Source organism: Schistocerca piceifrons, chromosome 2 (genome assembly GCF_021461385.2).
Source record: "Schistocerca piceifrons isolate TAMUIC-IGC-003096 chromosome 2, iqSchPice1.1, whole genome shotgun sequence".
NCBI classification, from domain to species: Eukaryota; Metazoa; Arthropoda; class Insecta; order Orthoptera; family Acrididae; genus Schistocerca; species Schistocerca piceifrons.
The window spans coordinates 690,191,565-690,212,205 of record NC_060139.1 but is presented as its reverse complement, the minus strand read 5'-3'; the positions used below and the strand labels follow the sequence as shown (position 1 = coordinate 690,212,205).

At 42.7% G+C, this 20,641-nt stretch overlaps 1 protein-coding gene across 2 annotated transcripts in view; it reads left to right on the top strand.

Annotated features, from left to right (window-relative positions):
- Positions 1-19,897, top strand: part of LOC124775086 (sodium/potassium-transporting ATPase subunit beta-2-like) — a 321,225-nt gene extending 301,328 nt beyond the window's left edge. For both annotated transcript variants that reach the window (XM_047249896.1, XM_047249895.1), the window contains exons 6-7: positions 16,930-17,098; positions 19,002-19,897. In XM_047249896.1, the coding sequence (XP_047105852.1) occupies positions 16,930-17,098; positions 19,002-19,105 (273 nt within the window). In that variant the 3' untranslated portion in view covers positions 19,106-19,897. The remainder of the gene's footprint in view (positions 1-16,929; positions 17,099-19,001) is intronic.
- The last annotated feature ends 744 nt before the right edge of the window (positions 19,898-20,641 follow it).

Sequence of the window (20,641 nt, the reverse complement as noted above, 5' to 3'; positions counted from 1 at the left end):
CATTCTTCAGGATTGTAAAAAAAAAAAAGGCAGGTGGATTTCATTTACTATTTCTTTCAACATTTCAGTCCCTCTTCTGTCATGTGGGCAACCTCCATGGGCTCAAAGACCAATGTCCATTCTCTAATTTCCAGCCTGACCACAGCAGATGATGTCATTGTTGTCCCTATTGTTATCTCAAGCACCTTTGGCTGCTATTTTGTGGAGATTTTGAGCCCAAGCCACACCTCAAATTCTCCCCTCAAAAATGATTGGAGACAGTTCGGGTGATACCTTTCTTCTCTCAGAATCATGAAAGCTACACCACCACCTTTACTTTGAAGGAACTAGATCATGGCCAGCTGGTACGGTGGATCAAGTCTCACAATCTACTAACCACTGCATGATGTGGATTTTGAGTGTACAATTCAGTAGTTGAGCATATCCGCACATTGTCAATCCACGTCATGAACAGTTTTCTGTGGAAATAGCAGACTGTGGCTGTGTTTCTAGACTTGGAAAAGCCTACAACACCTGCTGGAGGTCTTCTGAGGCCACCTGCCAAATTTCCTTCAGGAATTTTTAAGAAACACAATTTTCAAGGTAAATGTGGGTTTGGTCTTGTTAGACATCTTCATCCAGAAGAACGGGTTGCCTCAAGGCTCTGTCCTGAGCATCGTCCTCTCTGTTATAGCCATTAACCCTATTATGGATTGTCCCATGCCAGGCATCTCTGGCTCCCATTTTATCGATGACTTCGTGTTCTGTCACAGTTCTCCATGAGCTTGTGTCTTTGAGCAACATCTTCAGTGATTTCTCTATCATCTTTACTCATGGAGCATTGACAACAGCTTTTGCTTTCCCACTGACAAAACTGTTTGTATGAATTTCTGGTACCACAATGGGTTTCTTCCACTGTATTTACATCCTGAGCCTGTTGCTCTTCTGTTCACTGAAACTGAACTATGAAATTCTTGGGGCTCATGCTCAACATGAAACATTATTGGTCCTCCCACATGTCTTACCTGGCTACAAGGTATACTCAGTCCCTCAATGTCCTGTGTGTCCTGAGCTCTACTTCCTGGGGAGTGGATTGGACCAACATCCTCCATTTGTACTGATCCCTTGTCTGTTCAAAACTAGACTATGGTTGTTTCCTTTATTCCTCTGCATGTCCACCCATCTTACACCATCTTAACACAATCCACCATTGTGGAATATATTTGGCCACTGGCACCTTTTACACTAGGCCTGATGAGAGTGTCTATGATGCAGGAGCTGCCAAATTAAGACTGTCATACTGGCATGCTGCCCGCCCCCCCCCCCCCCCCCCCCCCCCCTAGTGGGTATGCATGCCATTTGACTTCCATGCCTGACCACTCATCTTATACCATCTTTTTCAGTGACTCCCTTGACCATCAGTATGGGGCATGCCCTACTTCTCTGTTACTTCCCATAGTTCACTTTCAGCTACTGCTCTGGCAGCTTAACTTCATGTTACCTGCCACAAATCCCAATGGGTATGAACCATCACCACCTTGGCTTCATGTGGTAGCTCATCTTTACCTTGGACTTCATTTGCTTCCTGAGGACACTACTCTGGATTTGATCTATCACTGTGTTTCTCAACCTTCACATGCAACTTAGCAACAGCACCTTTGTAAACGTTGATGGCTCTAAGACTTACTGTGGTGTACGGTGTACATTCATAATGGACACCAACCAGTTTTGGTATTGGCTTACAGAAAACTGCTCGATTTTTATTGTAGGGCTCTTCGCTCTCTATCAGGCTACACAGTGACACAGGCTTTTTAATTGTGTCACATGCTCTGATTCTCTGAGCCCTTCAGAGCCTCTATGTGCTGTACACCGTCCATCCCTTAGTGCAATGCGTTCAAGAAAGCTTCCACTTGTTTGCTGTTGAGGGAGCCACTGTGATGTTCATTTGCATTCGTGGTCATGTCGGTCTGACAGGAAATGAGGCTGCTGGTGCTGCTACCAAGGCTGCTGTCCTCCTGCCTGAACCTGGTAGCTCTTTCACTCCTTTGGTTGATTTTCATGTTGCTGTGTGTCAGCAGATGGTGTCACATTGGCATCACCACTGGTCTTATCTTCATGGGAACAAACTCTGGGAAATTAAACCTTTCTCAATGGCTTGGCCAATCTCTTCTTGGCCCTCTCATCATGAGGAGATAATTTTAGGTTGGTTATGTATCGGGCTCTGTTGTTTTAGCCATTGCCATTTGTTAAGGGGTGATCCCTTGCCACTTTGTGCTCATTGACATCAATCTTTGATGGTTTGCCATTTCCTGACTGAATGCCCTCTTTCTTTAACCACTTACATTCCACTGTATGTTTGCAATCTGACTTATCAGCCATTTTAACAAATGACGCTTAGGCTGTCAATCACATTTTACTTTTTATCCATTGTAGCAATATGGTGAAGAACATTTATCCTTTGGTTCAGGGCCACTGCTATCTCTCTGGCATATTTTTTGGATCTTCCTCCAAGGGGAAGACCTTCTCTTTCCCTTTGTTGATTGGACTTACAATATGATCACTTTTAACTTCTTTTACTTACTAGTATTCTAAGGTTATGACATGACTTCAATTGTTTTTTCATCCAAGAAAAGAAAAAGTAGGGTGGGGATAGGGGAATACACTTGATGCCAGCTTTGTTAATACCAGAGAGATTTTGACACTTCATCTGTGGATGTCCTTGATAATCTCTGCAGATTCATGAGAATGGTTTGACAGTCACCTGGGCACAGTCACAGTAGATGTACAAGAAATCAATGAAGAGACAAATTGCCAAGTTTTCTCAATTTCTAGTTACACAAACATAAGATGATGCAGCCCATAGGTGCACTGTGAGAAATCTTGTGGGGAAACAACTGGATGAAGCAGTGATGGTATTGAAAGAAGGGTTGAACGTTGAGCCTACATATATATCTCCTCAAACTATAGAGACTGTGAGTGTTGTGGAGTAAGCTATTCAAGGAGTACCAAATGATACTGCAGATGAAATCTACCAGAAAACCTACCAAACCCTCACCAATTTGGCTCTACCCTGAAGCAACATCTCAAAAACAGAAATGGCAGCATTTTGTATTCTCAGAGAAGACAAAGAAATCTATATTCTTCCAGCTGATAAGGGCAATGGCACTGTTCTCCTTCAGTGCAAGGATTGAAAGCAGAAAATTTTGTATCTTCTGAGCAATTCAGCATATCAGAACACAGCAGCAGATTCAGCCAACAAAGTGCAGCAAAGTACACTTGACCTATTGAAGAACAGTATGCTCACAAACGTCATCACCAAACCACTTCCCCAGCTCACTACTGTACCAGCCAGGTGGTATGGCCTGCCAAGGAGCCACAAGGAAGTCATATGAACAATAGTGAGCAACACATTCCTGGAGAAGCAAGTGGCTTGTCTCTTGGGAACTCGTGTACGAAATGATAATTTTATCTGCTGGCAGAGAGAGTTAAGTCTGTAGGAGCTAAATATCATGCTCAGCTTTGATGTTGTCTTGCTTTCCACTCAAATTCCTTCAGAAGACTCCATTAAATTAATTAGTAAGAAGTTCAGTGCTTAGATGACACAACTTTTTAGACTTGTTCTGTCATGGAATTATTTTGTTTTCTTGTTTTTATTGCACAATATTTTAAGCAGCCCAGTTGCAAGATACGTGTTCATTGGGTACTTAGGACAGAGCACTTGGAAGTTGCTGAACCAAAACCTGTTTCTTTCAGTATGTTGACAACACTTATATTTGTCCACCAGGACTCAAAAAATAAGAGAATTTCTTGGAACATCTGAATTCCATCAATGAAAACATGCAGTTTACCATATATCATGAACTCCCCTGTTAATAATAAGAATCATTGACTGTTATGTGCACTCTTTTAGGTACTGTAACACTAAGTGTGTGCTACCACTTTAAGTGAGAAGGAAGTTCAGAATAATAATTAAATGTAAAATGTCCTCATCTGATTCTCATTGATCTTCACTGAAATGTGGCTCACTGTGATAATCATTGTCATCTAGGAATATGATTGGGACAGTTCCTGACAGATAATGCCAAAGCTGCATGACGAAACTTTATCCTTTCTTTTATTTTCTTTGCCACATATTTAAGTAAAATGTCACAAATTGGTTTCAATTCTTTAGCATCTTCATGACAATTTAAGCCATAATGCACCATTCTCTAACTTCTGCCATCTCAGACTTATAGCTACTACTTACACAGATCAACAAGTACAAAGTTATCAGATGTTTTCCAGAATAAATTATACAAATTAGAATAGTGACAATTTTATAATTTAATTACAATTTCAAATTAACTAGCGTGCTTGCATGAGCTGACTCCTTGAACATTCATGTGTAAATTTTTTCCTGCCTGTCAATAGTGCCAGTCACTGGCAGGCAGCATTTGAGTAAGGTAGTGTGTAGTGTTCACATCAGTTTTTCATTGCAAGGGAAATGACAGAATGGCAGGAGCAGCAGTACTACATCAGATTTTGTGAGAAACCGGGAAACAGCCAGGTGGAAACCACTTAGAAAATTCAGATGGCTTTTGGTGACAGTGGTATGGACACCATGCAGATTAAGGAGGGTAAAACTGGTTTACAGATGCTTGCATGTCAGTGAAGAGTGAGCCGCACTCTTGTCAGTCATTAACATGCTGAAACGAGCAGGCCATTGCCAAAGTGAAAGCTGTGGTAATGCAGGAACATTGTGTGACTATCAGAGGAACTGAGGAAGAAGTGGGCATCAGGAATTTTTTTGGCACTTTCAATTGTGACCAAAGATTTGGCCATGAAGAGAGTGTTGGGAAAATTCTTGTCAAAGCTACTGCTGGTAGAGCAAAAGCAACTTCATGTTGAAGTATCACAGAGCATGCTGACTCCACAGACAGTGACCCTAACTTTGTGAACACCAAAATCACTGGTAATGAGTCCTGGCAGTGCAGGTATGACCCAGAAACCAAATCCCAGTAGTTACAGTGAAAGCATTTGTTGTCATCAACATAGCAATAGTAAAGTGGTGCATTCTTTGACTCTTGCATTGTGGTACACCACAAGTATGCACCATAGGCCCCAAAATCACCAAAGAGTACTACAGGGGTGTCCTCCATCCCTGTATGATGATGTGTAGTGAAAGAGACCAGACAGGAGGTCAAAAGCAAATTGGCACCTCCATCATGAAAATGCTCCAGCACATTCCTCACACCTGATTCAGCCTTTTTGGATGATTCCTCTGCTTCAATGGGCTCCTTACTCTTGTGATTTGGCTCCCTGAGACTTCTAGCTGTTTCCCAAACTCAAGAAGCCATTGAAAGGAACATGGTTTCAGGTGAGAGGACATTGGTGAGCAACAACAGTTGAGCACACACTGTTCTGGAGAAAGCTTTTCAGCAAGCGTCCAGGAGTGATGGTACTGTTGGCAGTGTTTGGAGCTCCAGGTGTCCAACACTCCAGAAAAGCCCCCCCACAGGGTCCACAACTCTTTTGTGGACACGTGCGTAGCGAGCACGGGACCCCGAGCTAATGTGGCCCTCCTTCCTTTCCGGGCTGCATACCTTCCCTTCCCTTTCCGCATCCTTCCCCGTCCCCCATCTTCGCCCCCCCCCCCTCACCACTGGCTCTTTCCTTCCCTTTCTCCCCCTCTGGGAGTATGGTTTGTGCCTACGTCCGGAGACGGACGCCCGAAACTGTTCCAATTTCCTTGCTTTCTACACTTGCAAGTCCTCGTCCTTCCTCTGTCCTTCTCTTCCTTCCCTCTTCTCCTTGCCCTTTTCTCCGCTGCGGCGTTTGAGACCCCCTCTTCTTTCCTTTCCTTTTCTCTTTTTTCCTCCCTGTGCATGTCTGAAGGCCGACCCACGCACTTCCATGCGTAGCCGGTGACGAGGTAACGCGTAATTCCCCGCCCCGGGTAGACAGGTAGGACACGTACGTACCCCTTGGTAAGGGCCAGGCCCAGGGAGGGGTGATTACCCGAGCTGATACCTTCCGCAAGTGCCGATTGGTCCCTCCGTCCGTTTCTCAGGAGGTGTGACCTGAGGTGTGAACAATCACCTAAGGAGGGTGTGCCCTCGGTGAGGGCCCCCACAAGGGAGGAGCGCGCCATAGGAGAAGCCGGTAATCGTGGGGGATTCTTCCGCAATGGTTTCCTCACCTTCCACTATGTCTGCTCACAAACGTAAGTTCACTGAGTCTCAGCCACAGACGGTTCTTCCATCGTTGCCACAGTTCCTTGTTGTTTCTCGGTCTGACGAAGGTCACGACTTCTCCACGGTCAACCCTTTCATTACTCTGAAAGGTGTCGACGCAATTGCAGGTCCTGTAAAGTCTGGTTCCAGATTACGGAATGGCACCCTGTTGTTAGAAACTCACAGTGCCCTCCAGGCTCAAAAATTGCTGCATACTTCTCTGCTCCACATCTTCACTGTCCGGGCGGAACCGCACCGTACCTTAAATTCCTCGCGTGGAGTCGTCTATACACACTCCCTCGATGGATTGTCTGATGAAGAAATTCAGCACTACCTGTCTGACCAGGGCGTAACGGCTGTTCATCGGGTTATGAAAAGGGTTGACACGAACATCATTCCAACCTGCACTGTCTTCCTGACATTTGACAAAGTTCAACTCCCATCGAAAATCAAAGCAGGCTATGAGATCATTTCCGTTCGCCCTTACGTCTTAAACCCTACGCGTTGCTATCGATGTCAGCGGTTCAATCACACCAGCCAGTCCTGTTCCAATCCGGCCAAATGTGTTACGTGTGGCAAGGATGCCCATGAGGGTGCTTGTCCCCCTCCATCCCCTCGCTGCATCAACTGTATGGGTGACCACGCTGCTTCCTCTCAAGATTGCCCCGTTTTTAAGGACGAAAAGCTCATCCAGGAAATCAGAGTGAAGGAAAAGGTGTCGACCTTTGCTTCTCGAAAATTATTCGCCAGTCGACAGCCCACCGTGCCTCAGACAGGAAAATACAGCTCTGTCCTTGCTTCTCCTCGGCCAACAAAGGAGGCGGCCACGCAGACTTGCGACCTCACCTTTAGTACCACGGTCGTCAGATCGGCCAGCGCAAAGATCGCCTGTTCAACCTCACCACTTTCGCCCGCCCACTCTATGGCTCACCCTTCGTCGGGTTCTGCTAAATCTCGAGCCCAAAAGTCAGACGCCAAGTCTTCGAAAAAAGAGCATACTCGTGAAGAGTTTTTACGTACCGCAACTTCACAACCATCAGTTCCTCCTTCATCTAAACATCATACTTCCAAGAAGGCTACGAAGAAACACAGTTCCTCTCCTTCTCTGCCAAGGCATGTCCCATCTACAGCACCACCTGGCGGAAATCGCCCTCGGCCATCTTCTGTGTCGCCGAGGCGCACTGCTGGTGGCCGGTCAAGCAGCCGATCGCTGGTGGCAGGAGCTGCTCCTGACCAACCTATGGATCAGGATCTTCTGCCTTCGACTGAATGCCATTCCATGCTGTCGGTTGCAAGCTCTGAGCAGTCGTTGAGTTGACAGCACCCTTGGTCACATTCCTCCATTTTCTGTTCACCCTATGTCCATTATCCATTGGAATATCCGCGGCATTCGAGCCAATCGGGATGAATTGTCGATCCTCTTACGATCCTACTCTCCGGTCATCTTCTGTCTTCAGGAAACGAAAGTGCGTCCCCATGACCGCTTTGTTCTCCCTCATTTTCAGTCCGTCTGATATGACCTCCCCTCTGTTGAAGGCACTCCAGCCCATGGAGGACTCATGATTCTTCTCCATGATACTATCCATTATCACCCAATCCCCTTAAACAGTTCCTTCCAAGCTGTCACCGTCCGTCTTTCCCTTTCTGGATAAATGTTCTCTCTTTGTACGGTATACATTCCATTGTCCACACCAATGGCACGAGCTGATCTCCTTCATCTTCTTGGTCAGCTTCCACCCCCCTATTTGCTGGTTGGGGACTTAAATGCCTACCACCCGCTTTGGGGATCTCCACATCCTTGTCCCCGTGGCTCACTATTGCTAGACGTCTTCCACCAAGCGGATCTAGTTTGCCTCAACACTGGGGTCCCCACATTTTTGTCTGCCTCCACGACAAATTTATCTCATTTGGACCTTGCGGTCGGTACTGTTCCGCTAGCTCGGCGCTTCGAATGGTTCGCCCTTGATGATACACACTCGAGTGACCACTTTCCATGTGTTCTTAGACTGCAGCCTCAACTGCCATATATGCGCTCGCGACGCTGGAAGTTTGCCCAAGCCGATTGGACACTTTTTTCGTCTCTAGCGACATTCGATGACCGTCGCTTTCCCAGCGTCGACGATGAGGTCACACATATTACCGACGTTATTCTTACAGCTGCGGAACGTTCAATACCACGCACCTCTGAATTGCCCCGGCACCCCCCAGTTCCTTGGTGGACCGAGGCATACCGTGACGCAATACGTGAGCGGCGATGTGCTCTTCGCATTTTCCGTCACCATCCAACTTTGGCCAACTGTATCCGATATAAGCAGCTCCGTGCGTGATGCCGTCGCGTCATCCGCGATAGCAAGAAGGCAAGCTGGAAATTCTTTATAAGCTCATTTAACACCTTCACTCCCTCCTCGGAAGTTTGGAGTCGGCTTCGATGGTTCTCAGGCGCCCCTAGTTTCTCCCCGGTCTCTGGGCTCACTGTCGCGCATGATACCTTAGTGGACCCCGTCGCAATTTCTAACTCATTGGGTCAGCACTTTGCTGAGATTTTGGCTCTTCAAATTACCCACCAGCGTTTCTCCTGAAGAAACGTGCAGCGGAAGTGCGACATCTTGCTTTCTCCTCTCAAAATCACGAAAGCTACAATACTGTTTGCTCCATGCGGGAACTCCAACATGCCCTCTCTTCTTCTCGCTCCTCCGCCCCAGGACCGGATGGTATCCATGTCCAAATGTTGCTGCATTTATCAACCCATAGTCTGCGTTACCTCCTTCACCTTTATAATCGAATTTGGACCGACAGTACCTTTCCCAGACGATGGCGGGAAGCTATTGTCGTTCCCGTTCTGAAACCTGGAAAGGACAAACATCTCCCCTCTAGCTATCACCCCATTTCTCTCACGAATAGTGTCTGTAAGGTTTTGGAGTGTATGGTGAATTACCGTTTAGCTTGGTGGCTGGAATCCCGCAGTCTTTTAACACCAGCCCAATGCGGATTCCGAAAGCATCGTTCTGCTGTTGACCATCTTGTTGCTCTCTCCACTTATATCATGAACAATTTTCTCCGGAAACGCCAAACGGTAGCAATATTTTTTGATCTGGAGAGAGCATACGATACCTGTTGGAGGACAGGCATCCTCTGCACACTGTTCTCTTGGGGCTTTCGGGGCCGGCTGCCCCTTTTTCTTCACGAATTTATGGCAGAGCGCACGTTTAGGGTGCGGGTGAACACTACTCTCTCCCGTACTTTCTCCCAAGAAAACGGGGTACCCCAGGGCTCCATGCTGAGTGTTGTACTGTTTGCGATTGCCATAAATCCAATTATGGATTGTCTCCTTCCTGATGTCTCGGGCTCCCTTTTTGTGGACGATTTTGCGATCTACTACGGCTCTCAACAGACCAGCCTTCTTGAACGACGTCTTCAAGGATGTCTCGATCGCCTCCACTCTTGGAGCATCGAAACCGGCTTCCGTTTCTCTCCCAGTAAGACCGTTTGTGTTAATTTTTGGCGACGTAAGGAGTTTCTTCCGCCCTCCTTACATCTAGGTCCTGTCAACCTTCCGTTTTCAGACGCCGCTATATTCTTGGGTCTTCTGTTTGACAGAAAACTGTGCTGGTCCTCCCACGTTTCCTATCTTTCGGCTCGCTGTCTGCGTTCCCTTAACAAACTCCGTGTCCTGAATGGTACCTCCTGGGGAGCAGACCAAGTGGTCCTTCTCCGCCTCTATCACACCTTAGTGCGCTCGAAATTGGATTATGGAAGCATAGTCTACTCCTCTGCTCGGCCGTCTATTCTTCGGCGTCTCGACTCTATCCACCACCGTGGATTACGTTTAGTGTCTGGAACTTTTTACACCAGCCCTGTGGAAAGCCTTTATGCTGAGACTGCTGAACCTCCGCTGTCCAATCGGCGGGCAGTCCTTCTGAGTCGTTATGCTAGCCATCTGTCTTCTATGCCTGCTAATCCAGCCCATGACCTTTTTTTCGACGCCTCCTTTGATGTAGGGTATGCAGGCCGCTCCTCCTCCCTACTACCCCCGGGAGTCCGCTTCCGTCAACTGCTCCATTCTCTTTCCTTTTGCTTTCCTAAAACCTTCTTGACAACTTGGGGTACACCACCGCCTTGGCTCCGTCCCCGGATCTACTTGCTCCGTGACCTATGTCAATTTCCCAAGGATGGTACCCCTACACTTGTTTACCGTCGGGCATTTGCTGCTCTATGTGCACAAATGACGGACGCCAGATTTATTTACACCGACGGCTCGAAAACATCATTAGGTGTAGGGAGTGCCTATATTGTTGGCGACACCCCAAATCACTTTCGGCTTCCCGACCAGTGTTCGGTGTATACTGCGGAGCTGTACGCTGTTCTCCAGGCTGTCCACTACATCTGTCGCCATCAGCGGATACAGTACGTAATCTGCTCAGATTCTCTCAGCTCTCTCCTCAGTCTCCAAGCTCTTTACCCTGTGCACCCTCTGGTCCACCGGATTCAGGACTGTCTGCGCTTACTCCACCTGGGGGGCGTCTCGGTGGCGTTCCTCTGACTCCCAGGACACACTGGTATCTGTGGGAATGAGGCGGCCGATATAGCGGCCAAGGCTGCAGTCTCTCTTCCTCGGCCAGCTATTCAGTCGCTTCCCTTCACCGATCTACGGAGCGGTTTATGTCGCCAAGTTGCTCATTTATGGCATGCGCATTGGTCAACACTTCCCCATAATAAATTGCGGGAAGTGAAAGCCCTTCCTTGCGCTTGGACCTCTTCCTCCCAAATGCGTCGTCGGGAGGAGGTAATTTTAGCTAGACTCCGGATAGGGCACTGTCTTTTTAGCCATAGACATCTTTTAAGCGGCGATCCTCCCCCACTCTGTCCCCACTGCTCTCAGCTGTGGACGGTTAGACACCTTTTAATTGAATGCCCCTATTTTAATCCGTTACGCTCCCGTCTACAGCTATCGCCTGATCTATCGTCGATTTTAGCAGATGACACGCGCTCAGCCGACCGCGTTCTCCAGTTTATTAGTGACAGTGAAATGACGTCAGTCATTTGAAGCTATTTTGGGGACAACCAACCCCTTTCTCTAGTGGATTTTTAAGCATTCCTTCTGCTTTTAGTTTCTCAAATTTTATGTCTTTGTTCCCATTGCTGCTGGTTTTAAATTTCGGTTTTTTCCTGTTTCCTAAGTCACGGGCTGGGCGCTAATGACCATAGAAGTTTTGCGCCCTAAAACCACAAAAACTCCAAATAAGCTAGTTTTTTTCCCTGACCAGAGGTTGGATACTCTTCTGACAGACCTTGTATTTATGAATAAATACAAGAATGAATTAGGTTTTTAGATTTATGATTCTGATACTGTTGGATTGTGTCATGAATTCAATGTGGGGTATTGTGTTCCACAGTATGTGACACAGATAGGAGCACTGAACACTTATATTACACATGGAAACAGAAAATGATGGCAAACTTCCTTTTCAAGATGTCCTATTTCAGTACAGGCTCGACATCTCATTTGCCCACAGTTTATACCCTAAACCAATGGAAGTTGATTTTTACCACCATGCCTCCAGCTACCACAATCCCTTGCAGGAGCACCACATACTCAACACTTGAGTATACGTGGTGTACTCCATTTCAGGTGAACAAATTTTGATAGTAAAACTGCTTAAACATATTACGTGAGTCGAGTCAATAAGAGTGAAAAGTTAAGTACATTCTATGTAACAGTGGTCGTGGGGGGGGGGGGGGGGGGCAGTGAAAAATAGACAGAAAAGACAATGAAAGATGTGGAAAACTAGAAAAAAAGTGAATCAAACAGTAGTTACAGTGAAGAAATGCCAAGACAAAAGAAATAAATGTAAATTAAGGCCAGGTGGATGGCAAGAACCAAGGACATGTTGCAGTGCTAGTTTCCATCTGTGGAGTTCTGAGAAACTGGTGTCTGGAGCAAAAATCCAGAAGGCGTGTATGGTGAAACAGGCAGTGAGGTCATGAATGTCATGTTGTAGAGCATGCTCTGCAACAGGATATTGTGAGTTGCCGGTACACGTCCTCTGTCTATGCTCATTCATTCTAATTGATAATTTGGTGATAGTCATGCTGATGTAGAAAGCCGAACAGTGTTTACATAACACCTGTATATGACGTGTTTTTTTGCTGGTTGCTCTCCCTTTGATGGTATGTGTTTCACCAGTTACAGAGCTATTATAAGGGTGGCAGGAGGGTGCAAGGGCAAGTCTTGCAGTGGGAACAGTCATAGGGGTAGGAGCCATTGGGTAGGAGATGGGTGCAGAAGGGACAAGAGTATTGTGGAGATTGGGAGGGGTGATGGCAAGCTATTCTAGGTGTAGTGGGCGAAGTTTCAGACAGAATGGACCCCATTTCAGGGCATGATTTTAGGAAGTCATGGCCCTGTTGAAGTAGCTGATTAATGCTTTCCAGACCTGGATAATACTGAGTTACCAATGGTGTGTGTCAAAGCTGCTTTTTGGAGGGATCAGCAGTACAAGGACTGGATATGAGGGCCCAGATATCTGCTTTTTAATTAGGTTGTTGGGTAATTACATGCAGTGAAGGCTGAGGTGATAATGGTGGTGTATTGCTGTAAGGAGTCTGCATCTGAACAAATATGTTTGCTTTGGATGCCAAGTATGTATGGGAGGGAATGTTTGACATGGAAAGGATGGCAACTGTCAGAATGTAAGTACTGTTGTTTGTTGGTAGGTTTAATGTGGATGGAAGTGTGTACCTGACCTTTGGTGGGGACAGGATCAACATCAAGGAAAGTGGCAAGGGATTCAGAATAGGACCATATTAAATTTAACTGAGAGAAGGTATTCAAAGATTCCAGGAAAATTAGCAGTTCAGCCTCACCATGAGTCCATATAGTTAAGATGTCAATGTATCTAAACCAAACCAGGGGCTGAAGACTTACAGATCCCAGAAAAGCCCCCTCCAAGTGACCCATGAAAAGATTGGCATAGGAGGGAGCCATCCTGGTCCCCATGGCCATACCCTTGAGCTGTTTGTATGTCTGCCACTCAAAGGTGAAGTACTTGTTGGTCAGTATAAAGCTGATTAAGGCTAGGAGGAAGGACGTCGTGTGTGGAATCAGGTGGGCACTGACTGAGCAAATGTTCAGCAGCAGACAGATCATGTATGTGGAGTATGTTGGTATAGAGGGAGGTGGCATCAATGGTGAGAAGCAAGATGTGTTGTGGGAGTGGTGCGGGTATGGATTTCAGACCGTTTAGGAAATGGTTGGTATCTGTGATGTAGGAGGAGAGTCTTTGTACTAATGATTACAGGGACTGATCAACTAAGGTAGATATGTGTTTGGTGGGTGCTTTGAAGCCAGCAACTATAGGACAGCCAGGATGTTGTGTTTGTGTGATCTTAAGAAAAGAAGGTAAAAGATGGGCATGTGTGGTTTGGGCAGGACAAGAAGTTCTATGGATTGAGGTGTTAGTCCATGTGAGGGGCCTGAGGTTTTAAGGAGGGATTGCAGGTCAGTTTGAATCACAGCGATGAGATCTTGATGGCAGACACTGTATGTAGAGGTGTCGGACAGCTGGTGTAGACCTTCACTAACATACTCCCTTTGGTCAAGTACTACAGTGGTACATCCTTTGTCTGATGGGAGCATAATGATGGAGTCATCAGCTTTTAGGGAATGTAGTGACTGGAGTTCTGCAGAGAACAGTAGGGTCATGTTGTAGGGACCTGAGAAAGGTTTGTGAACCAATGCTGGATGTGAGGAATTCTTGTAAGGCTTGTAAGGGAGATTATGTGGTAGTGGTGGTGGATGAAGTTGGAGTCGTGGTCTCAACTGTTGAAGGCAGGGTTCAATGTCAGGTTTTTATTTTTTTTTATTTTAGAGACCCTAAGTGCATATTTTATTTCCATCTAAAACATGAAATTGGAAGTTTTCTCTAAATTACATCAGAAGGTCAATGGTGACAAGTCACAACAAGTGATAGCCAACAAGTACACATTTGCTTACTTTCTCTGTAAATGGTTATTTTTAGTGAATTAATGAATTATTAATAATAATAATAATGGATGATCTAAAACTACTGGCGGCAACAAATCAACAACTCAACCAATTACTAAAGATAACAGAAGTATTCAGCAATGATATAAATATGGTTTTTGGAACAGACAAATGTAAGAAAAATAGCATAGTCAAGGGAAAACACACGAAACAAGAAGATTACATATTGGATAACCACAGCGACTGCATAGAAGTGATGGAAAAAACAGATGCCTATAAATATCTAGGATACAGACAAAAAATAGGAATAGATAATACAAATATTAAAGAAGAACTAAAAGAAAAATATAGGCAAAGACTAACAAAAATACTGAAAACAGAATTGACAGTAAGAAACAAGACAAAAGCTATAAATATTTCTGCTATACCAATATTGACCTACTCATTTGGAGTAGTGAAATGGAGTAACACAGACCTAGAAGCACTCAATACACTTACACAATCACAATGCCACAAATATAAAACACATCACATACATTCAGCAACAGAAAGATTCACATTAAGCAGAAAGGGAGGAGGAAGGGGGTTCATTGGCATAAAAAAACCTACATTATGGACAGGTAGACAATTTAAGAAAATTCTTTCTAGAACGAGCAGAAACTAGCAAAATACACAAAGCAATCACTCATATAAATACATCGGCTACACCACTGCAATTTCATAACCACTTCGACAACCCTGTAGATCACATAACATCAACAGATACGAAGAAAGTAAATTGGAAAAAGAAAACACTACATGGCAAGCACCCGTATCATCTAACACAGCCACACATCAATCAAGACGCATCCAACACATCGCTAAGAAAAGGCAATATATACAGTGAGATGGAAGGATTCATGATTGCAATACAGGATCAAACAATAAACACCAAATATTACAGCAAGCATATTATTAAAGATCCCAATAGCATAACAGATAAATGCAGACTTTGCAAACAACAAATAGAAACAGTAGATCACATCACAAGCGGATGTACAATACAAGCAAATACAGAATACCCCAGAAGACATGACAATGTAGCAAAAATAATACACCAACAACTTGCCATACAACATAAACTAATAAAACAACACGTTCCCACATACAAGTATGCACCACAAAATGTACTGGAGAATGATGAATAAAAATTATACTGGAACAGAACCATTATAACAGATAAAACACCACATAACAAACCTGACATCATACTCACCAATAAAAAGAAGAAATTAACACAACTAATCGAAATATCCATACCCAATACAACAAATATACAAAAGAAAACCGGAGAAAAAATTTAAAAACACATCCAACTGGCTGAGGAAGTCAAGGATACGTGGCATCAGGATAAAGTTGACATTATACCAATTATACTATCAACTACAAGAGTCGTACCACACAATATCCACCAGTACATCAATGCAATACAGCTACATCCAAACTTATATATACAACTACAGAAATCCATAATTATTGATACATGTTCAATTACCCGAAAGTTCCTAAAAGCAAAATAAAGTATACCGTACAGTTAAAAGGAAGTCACGCTTGATCAAGGTCCGCATCACTTTCCATTTTTGACCAGACATAACGTCTGAGAAAAGAAAGAAATAATAATAATAATAATAATAATAATAATAATAATAATAATAATAATAATAATAATAATATCAGTAACAGTAATTTATTTTTCTTATCATGAGCAACAAATAATTCTTAACCAATGGACAGACAGCATGTCTTAGTATGGACCAGTTTTGGAAACTTCTAACAAATGATTTTAATGAGCTGTAATGAAGATTCAAATAGAACAGAAAATAGACAAGCAACTTCTATCATACTGATAGTCTTCTATTGTAAAAGTGTACAGATATAATTTACAGAGATTCCATAGCAGTTCTTGTCTGATCAAGTGAGAATGTGTAAGTAGTTCCAAAATTATTCTTGCTGATCTGTGGGCTGTACAGACAATATAGAGTACCTAATTATTTGAATAAGGACACAAGACTGGAGGTCATGTTTGTGTGATGTAAATATTTAGCCAAAACTCAGTCCATCCTCTCATATTTGGTGCATGTAAGAGCAATAGTAAGGGGGCTTTAATTCCAGTAATTGCTACATTACAACCAATTAATCAGTAAGGTAACAATCTCCAGTGCTTTAGTGCACAGGGAACTTGCACTATCAACAAACATATCCTATTACACTCATTGCATCACTTCTTCCACTAAAATAACAGAATTTGGAATTGTTGTTACATATAAAATAATTACTAGAAAAACAGTAAATTACTCTTCCTCTCTTTCATCCAGCAGAAACAGTAGACTAGAACACATTTTGTGCAATAGTTTCTACAAGAAAATGGTGCATCTCAGGATAGGGGTTTCTATTCAGGCCATTATCTACTCGGTGCTCCCTATATGTGCTAATTGTTTTGTAAAGTAAATGTAGGTGGTTCCTGTAGGAAGTGTCTAGTGCCACTTGTGATGTGATTAAAAGATACTCCTGAGGAAAAAACATGGAGAATTTGATGATCCAGTTAAACTTTTTTCTGTGTATGTCAGTTTTATATTTATCTCAATACAGTTGGTAAAGCTGAATGCATTGATAAGACAAAATATATGTGAACTAGTAGTTACGTAATCATGATAACTCAGCAACTTGGTATTGATTCTTGTAAATATCAATGTGAGTGAAATAACTTTGTTTCAGAGGAATACGGTGTGGATATCTTGTGAAGGAGAGAATCCTGCAGACATTGAAAACATCGGTCCTCTGAAGTACATACCAGATCGTGGGTTTCCTGGTTACTTCTATCCGTATGAGAATTCTGAAGGATATCTCAGTCCACTGGTTGCTATCAATTTTGAAAGACCCAAAGGTGAGATTCCTGTTCAGCTATATGAACTTTAATTGTTCATTTCACATTATAAAATGACACAGTGAATCACATAATTAGTAATTAATTTAAGTAAAAAGATTCACAATTAATTTCTCTATGCACATAAAGAACAGTACAGCTATTTGAAAGTCTGATTTTCCAAATCCTTGTCTGTACCATCATTAGCATGGAGAACTTTCCTCTGAAACACTCTACACAACTCTTTTCTTTACGAAGTAATACCAGAAAAGTTTTTGCTCTTCTCGTGGGTAACTTTTTATAGCCTGTCAGATATAAATAAAAGTGACTCATTGTGTGGCCTTTGTTAGAGCGTTTCTTGCTATAGGGATGCAGCAGTTTGTCCTTGGTTGGAGATGGGGTGTCATCAGGAGTGCCTCATGGAAGTGTGATAGGTCTTTTATTTTCATTATATGTAAATGATCTGAGAAGCATCATGAATAGCAATCTGTGAGTGTTTGCTGATGATCCCATGGTGACTGGGAGACTTGTTGAGTGACTGGCAACTTAAACAAAATTTGTAGTTGGTGTGATGAAGGACATCTTGATCTAAATGTAGAAAAATGCAAGTTAATGCAGATGAGTAGAGAAAACAATCCCATAAGGTTCAAATACAGCATTAATATTGTATGTCTTGACACAATCATGTTGATGAAATAGCTATGTGAATATGAAATGGAAAGTGCATGTAAGCATGGTAGTAGGGAAGGTGAATGATTGACTTCAGTTCATTGGGAGAAGTTTAGTTAAGTGTACTCGTCTATAAAGAAGACTGCATATAGAACACTAGTGCAACCCATTTTTGGGTGCTGCTAGAGCATTTGAAATCTCCACAAGGGCAGATTAAGAGAAGACATAGAAAAAATTCAGAGGCAGGCTGCTAGATTTGTTACCAGTATGTTCAATCAACATACAAGTATTACAGAGATGCTTTGTGAACTCAGGTAGGAATCTCTCAGGGAACATTATTGAAAAAATTCAGAGGACTGACATTTGAAGCTGACTGCAAAAAAATTCTACTGCTGCCAATGTATATTTCACATACGGACCATGAGGATAAAAAAATTAGTGCATGTATCGAGGCATGTAGATGGTCTATATAAAAGTGGAACAGGAAAGGAAATGACATGTAAAGTACCCTCCACCATGCACCAAATGGTGTTTTGTGGGGGGTATGTATGTGTGTAATGTATGTATGTATGTATGTATGTATGTATGTATGTATGTATGTATGTATGTATGTATGTATGTATAAGTAGATGTACATGTGTGTAAGTGCTCCAGTAACATATTGGTGTCCAGCTGACTGAATATTATGTTAACAAAGGCTCTTCCGTAAATTCAAATAGTTCCACATCCATTTAAACCTAAAATCACAGTCAGTACCACATAGTATTAATGCAAGAATGGATATTGATGAGTATCCAGTAATTCTCAATCTTCAGAGTGACTTCTCATACATTTTTATAGCAAGCTTAAGCATTTGTCATTTCTCCAGAGTATCAAACCTAGGAAGAAGGCCAGGAGATAAAGTCCTGGCATTGCCTGAAAGTTTCTCACTTTCTATTTTAATTTAATCCTTCTCAGTTTTTTAGCTTTAATAATCCCCACTGATGCTGTGTATGGAAATATGCCATTCCTTCCACAGCAATCATAAGCTCTGAGTAAAGACATAGTAACTCAGTACCTCTTAATTTAAGTTTGACAAACTGCTAATGCTGGTGGCCTCAGAAATAAATAACTACTTGTGTGAGTAATTAATATAATGTATAAAATGATGACTGGTTGCTGTTGTTCTAGTGATGTCTAAGTTCTATTAATTAACAAAATAAAATCAGAAATTTCACCATGATAAACTTTCTGAATTATATTATTTATTTTTCAGGTGGAATACTCATTAATATTGAGTGCAAAGCTTGGGCCAAAAATATAAAACATAACAGACAGTACAGAATTGGCATGGTACATCTTGAACTTATGATTGATTAGTAACACAATTCAATGAAACAATGTAATTCTGCAGATTTGACCATGGCAAGCTGAACACCAGTTGTAGTAGAAGTGGTACAGATATGCTGTAATTCAACTATCTGATGTTTGACTGAGAACATATTTGTGTTTTGAACATATTTTTGGAGTTGATTGACCAGATTAGACTATGTAGGATTAGCAATTGGTGTTGTAAGAGTGTACAGTACAGTGCAGTGCAGTGGAGTGTATCAGCTGAAACATGAACTGCAGTAGTTTTGAGTGTCACCATTTTGTCTTTACTGCACAGCCAACAAATTCCCAACAATCCTAGTCAACTTGGTTATATAATGGTGTGCCTTAATTCAAAAATTTCTGGGGAATTTGAAAATTTATGGTATTTCATGTGTATATTGTCATATGCCACATTCATTTTCATTAAGATATTTTACTTCTAATTCTTCAGAATACATTGTTGTAATTTAGTAATTTATCATCTTTGTTGTTGCAATTCTTTCTTAAAGTCTTTGTCACACAAATCAGTTTTCAGAATTACTGTAATATTTACCATTCTGCCTCTTGCATATGTATTGCTTGAACATTGCTGTAACACAACTATTTGTATGTTTAAAGAAAAGGCAGCCACCAGCTGTGCATGCTGTTTCCTGCAGCATGTAAGAAAACATGACACACTTTTATTACCTATTTCACACAACAGGAATTTTGGATATTTAGGAGAAAGATCTTTATTATTTTCTCAGTTCTGTTTTAACTTGAAGTAGATATTATATGAAAATAAAATATTTTTTAATATTCATGTTGTATTCATGTTAAAAATTAAGAAGAGAGTTTACATCCTGGGGCAGAACTAAGAACATCATTAATGTCATCATATGGTCAAAACTTTGTGTAGCCTATTACCCTTTGTGTAGCCTATTACTAAAACTGTAAACAGAAAGAACCAACAAATATTTGCTTTAGTAGCTATCTAAAATTTTCGGGACTGGTGCTGCCATCTGTTGAAAACCTTACCTTTGGACTAATGGTCACCATCACCCTCGAAGTAGTTCCCATCCACACAAACACACTGGTCCCAGCACTTCTGCCACTGGTCAAACATTTTCTGGAAGTTCTGTTCTTTGAGGGTGTTTATCACCAACAGCTACGCTTCTTGAATCCTCTCTAGAGTGTAGAACTGATGGCCTTTCAATTTGAGTTTGTTTTGGGAGTAGCGCAAAGTCACAAGGTGCCAAATCTGGTGAGTTCCGTGGGTGAGGTACAACCACCATGTTGCTTTTTGTCAAAAAGGTCCTGGTGAGCAAGGACCCATGACAGGGCACATTGTCGTGATGCAGCAGCAAGTTCCCTTGATGCCAAAGTTCGGGCCTTCGTCGCTGCACGTTTTCATGGAGCCAACACAAAACATCACAGTAGTATGCAAAATTCACTGTTTGGTTGGGTGGGATGAATTCTTTGTGCACAATTCCCTTGGTATCAAAGAAAACGATCATGCTCTTCACTTTGCTCATCACCTGTCTTGCTTTTTTGGGTCTTGGA